At 33.5% G+C, this 4,987-nt stretch overlaps 1 protein-coding gene across 1 annotated transcript; it reads left to right on the top strand.

Moving 5' to 3' along the window:
• The first annotated feature begins 3,487 nt into the window (after window positions 1-3,487).
• Window positions 3,488-4,654, top strand: LOC131597055 (F-box/kelch-repeat protein At3g23880-like). The gene has a single exon (XM_058869771.1). The coding sequence runs from the start codon at window positions 3,488-3,490 to the stop codon at window positions 4,652-4,654; it is 1,167 nt and encodes a 388-aa protein (XP_058725754.1).
• Window positions 4,655-4,987: the final 333 nt, after the last annotated feature.

The raw sequence follows: 4,987 nt of genomic DNA on the forward strand, positions 1-4,987 counted from the left end.
CGAATGTCAATTCTGCACCGTTTATTAATTATTTTTTACATTTTAATTTTAGACTGCTCCTACATAACCTGCAATTAAGGGTAAAAGGATTTTACAGGAGGAGGAGTCTGTTGCATCACTAAAAGAGGTACATTTAAAGTGTTAATGTATAGTCTGAATCTAAAACTGCATGATTTTATATTTTACCTAACTTATATGATTTTTAGGCATCTGCTCGGGGGTCACAACAAGTGACGCAGCCAGTTCGTAGCGTACCACCCAATGGTCCTCCGAAGCCAGCGGCAAAAAAAGGTGGTGCTTTTGTGCCTCGACACCGGACGACGCTCGGAATAATTGTTGATATGTCCGATTTGAAGGATGGTGCTTTACGTGAAATCAATATGGATGGAGGTGTCTTCGGTATTGAATTCATGTCAAATATTGGAATTGATGACTTGGAAGAGATTTTTACGCATGAACAACTAGGCGTCGGTAATATGCACTCATACATCCGGTAATATTCACTCATCCAATATATTATTTAATTAGTCCCACAATTTATTTACACATTTCAATGAAAATAATCTAATGTTTATTATGTTTTTATTTAAGGTTGTTGTATGACAGAGTGTTGCGCGGGACTGCATTGTCAAACAGATTCCGTTTCGTGTCTTCCGCCCATTGTAGCGGAATGACAATTGCTTCGGAACCGGAATCAGTTAGACAACGCTTAATCGATAGATTCATGTCCTCCGGCAATACAGAAAGTCTGATTCTTTGGGCGTATAATACCCGACCAGTAGGGTTAGTTTCTCATTCTTGGTTCATCTAATCTCTGTTTCTTTTGTGTAGCAAAATTTTCATATAACCTATTGTTTTAATTTATAGAGCATACTGGTTGTTGCTTGCTATCAACCCTATAAGAGAAGTGGTGTATTATCTGAATTCGGTAGATGGTGAGTGGAGCAATTATCCGGCTATGAAGGAAATGATTGATTTGTAAGTGAGATCGTTCTAAGTATTCGTGTATATTTATATATTTAATTATTTGTGAGATTGATCTAAACATATGCTTTTATATTTTTGTTAGATCAATACAAGTGTTCCGAAGTCAACGAGACGCACAGGTATCCCGGACTAAATCAAACAACATTACTTGGATCAAAGTGCAGGTACATTATTTTTCACAATTTTGCTTATAATATTTATGCTACTTGATAAAACAAGACAACTATAAAATCTTATTTGTTTTTCTATGTAGTGTCCGCAACAACGAAACAGTTCAGATTGCGGATACTATGTTTTGAGGTTTATGAAAGAAATCCTTCAGGGGAATCAATTAGAGGTTCCAATCACGGTATGAATTTATAACTTAAGATAATTTCTTATAATTTATTACATTTAACTAAATCATTCATATTATGTTTTTGTTTTGTAGTACTTTGACGAATTCCGTGCTACTTCTTATCCGAGACTTAAGTTGGAAGAAATCAAAGAGGATTTGTGTCAATTTTATATTCAGCAACTATTCATGTAGGATTTGTGTCGATTTGAAGTATAATATTCTTGATCATGATGTTACTGATTTAGTTTGTAATGATGTATATATATATATATATATATATATATATATATATATATATATAATTTTGGATATTATAATGGTATTATATTAGTATATATATATTGTCCTACCTATGGTTGAAAATATATCGTTGGAAATATATTATAGGTCGAAAATATTACAGGTTGAAAACATATTACAGGTCGAAAATATTACAGGTCGAACTGGGAGGCTTAAATTACAGGCTGCACTTTAAAATACCTCATTTAGCAACGACAGCGCTTCTAAAAGGCGCTCTTAAAGGTCCACATACTAAAGCGCTTTTTAGTAAAAGCGCTGCCAAAGATTAAAAAAGAAGCATAAAAAAAAACGCAACCTACGAAAGCACTTTTGGAAAAGCGCTCTTATAGGGGGTGCTATCAGAGCGCTTTTTCCAGAAAAAGCGTTCTAATAGGGGGGATACCAGAGCGCTTTTCTGGAAAAAGCACTCTTATAGGGTTAGCTACCAGAGCGCTTTTTCCAGAAAAGCGCTCTTATAGGGGGGTCTACCAGAGCGCTCTTCTGGTAAAAGCGCTCTTATAGGGGGGTCTACTAGAGCGCTTTTAAAAGCGCTTTTGTTACCTATGCCAGCGTTGGCTTTGACAACGCTTTAAAGCGCTTTTAAAACCCAAAATAAGCGCTTTCGTAGGCCTTCCGTGTTGTAGTGTGATATCCCTTTTATATTTTTTAAAACTAAATAAAAAATGAAAAGGTACGCCTTAACGTTAAAGGAATAAAATATTTTAGGATGCTGAGGTTCGAACCCATGAAAGTTTGATTTTATCACCACGGTGAGCATAACAACCGTTATTATATTTTAATAATTTTTAATTTTTAGAAATATAATGTTAGCGCCATGGTGTTTGGAAGAACTGTGGTGACTTGGACGTTATTGTTTGTACATTTTGTAATAGTGTATATATTCTTTCCTTGATTTAATTTTGATTAATATATAATTTTAAAATTGACTTACTTGCAACTTTGGTCCCCCTATTTTGTCTTTTTCTCGATTTTAGTTCCCCCATTTTTAAAACCACGATTTTGGTCCCCCTTTTGAGTTTTCTATTGAAAAAGAGACAGTAATATGGATTAATTTTGCAGGAAAAGGCAAAATAGGGGGACGAAAATTGCACAGAAAACTTAAAAAAGTGACTAAAATAGTGATTTTTAAAATAGAGGATTAAAATCAAGAAAAAGACAAAATAGGGGAACTAAAGTTGCAATTAAGCCAAATTTACTTAATTGCAACTTTAAAATTTTAATATATGTGGCAAAATTTAATTACTACATCGAGTAAATTATCCTCAACATTACAATGGGTAGCAACAAAATTTAATGAACCGAGAGTTGAAAGATAAGTGTGACACACAATATAATATTATACGAGAATACTTAGATACAATTTCTCATATATGTGGTTTGTACTATTTTTCTAATGCAAAAAAGATAAGTGTATAATTTCATCATATACATATACAATTTTTTTTCTATTTTCACTCCTTAAATGATATTAAAATACATTTATTATATTCACAGTAAATATCATAAACCACACCTAAACAATCGGAGCTAAATTTTCTCCTATAATATATTTTAATCAAAATTAAAGTTTGTGCTACACATTATAAATAAATTTTAAGAAAAAACATTTTTTTGATATCAATAAATAATAATAAAAGGATAATATTTTGTCATCGATTTTAGGAAGTGATTAAGAAGTGAAATAAATTGAGAGAAAATATCAATCTCTTAAATAATTTAAGTTGATCAATTAAGACTATTAAATTAAATCAAAATTATAGAATAAGATTTGGAAGTACTCAATATATGCTAATAAAAACCATTATCGCATCTTTTTTGTTGTGTTATCGGTCCACTAGGATTGCCGCCGTAAGGGTTCACACGATGAATATCTCTCCTGCAACCATTGCATCGTCGCCGGCAACCTTGCCGGCAGAACTTATCGTCGAGGTACTATCCTCGCTTAAAGTAAAATCACTTTTGCGATTCAAATGTGTGAACAAGTCATGGAACTCACTCATCTCCGATCCATTCTTCGTCAAAATGCACTTCATTAAATCATCACAAAACCCACACATCCTTCATTCCCTGACATACTTTTCGAGTACTTCCAAAATTGCCCTACAGAATCTTTCCATACTACGCAGTTTGCTCGACAATCCCTCCATCAATCTCTTCCCGAAAGATTCTGTATACTTGATGGAAAAGTGTTGTCATATTATTGGTTCCTGCAATGGATTGACTTGTTTAGTCACTTCTCCCCCATATCCTAAGCGTGAGATAGAACTCTATTTATGGAATCCAGCAACCAGATGTTTGTCTCAAAAACTAGACTCTTGGTACTATGATTCTAATTGCTTGTTTAAGTTGTCATTCGGTTATGATAATTTAACGGACAAATATAAGGTGGTGGCCTTCCGTTCCAAGCAGGTCCAAGTTTTCACTATTGGTGATAATGTTTGGAGAAATGTTCAAGTATTTCCTACCTATCCCTACGAGGAAGCTTACCCTTGTTACCAATTGAATGGTGTATATTTGAATAATAGCCTTAATTGGTTTTCCCTTCAAGGTTTCCGCCCTAAGGATTGTTATCGTAGTAGGAATCTTAGTGTTCAACAATTTGTGATCATCTCATTTGATTTGGGAACAGAGACCAACACGCAGATTTTGTTCCCTCAGGATTTTGATCAAGTGCCAGATGTTCCACCAATTGTTTGCGTGTTGATGGAATGTCTTTGTTTTTCTCACTATTCTAAGGGGTGTGATTTTGTTATATGGCAGATGAAGGAATTCGGAGTCCAGGAATCTTGGACGAAATTGCTTAAATTTGATTATTGTAATCAATGTGGTATTTTTGAAGTTCATGATATGTTGCCACTACATGTGTTTGAGAATGGAGATACGCTGATATTCGCCAGCAATCCTAAACAATTGATTCTCTATAATAGCAGAGAAAATAGAGTAGTAAGGCAAACGACAGTTACAAATAGAATACACATAAGTTGGTTTAATATCCACAATTATGTTGAAAGTTTGCTTTCAGTCAATTGAAAGTAAGTTTCTGCAATGATTTTCATGTTTAAGTTCTTGTTATCATAGCTTTGGTTTGATTGTATTTCTGAATGATTATTTATTTTAAGTTGTATTAATTTCGATTGCTTCAAAACATTGTTACAGTTGTTATGTTGAATAAACCAGATGATTCTGCCACCTTGATTGGTTAGAAGTCAGTTATTTGTGCATTAAAGCGTTTTTGCTAATTAATATTGTTCACATCGGTAGCTTTTTTATTTATCTTGAGGTAGCGTCTCTCATGAGGGTGCTGATTCACTAACATTTACTAGTTTTCATAGTTAATTTAGATATCCAACCTACGTAGATGAA

This window comes from Vicia villosa, linkage group LG4 (genome assembly GCF_029867415.1).
Source record: "Vicia villosa cultivar HV-30 ecotype Madison, WI linkage group LG4, Vvil1.0, whole genome shotgun sequence".
Taxonomy (NCBI): domain Eukaryota; kingdom Viridiplantae; phylum Streptophyta; class Magnoliopsida; order Fabales; family Fabaceae; genus Vicia; species Vicia villosa.

Bases quoted from the DNA above. Each gene is read 5' to 3' on its own strand.
- LOC131597055 (XM_058869771.1), top strand. From the start codon at position 3,488: ATGAATATCTCTCCTGCAACCATTGCATCGTCGCCGGCAACCTTGCCG.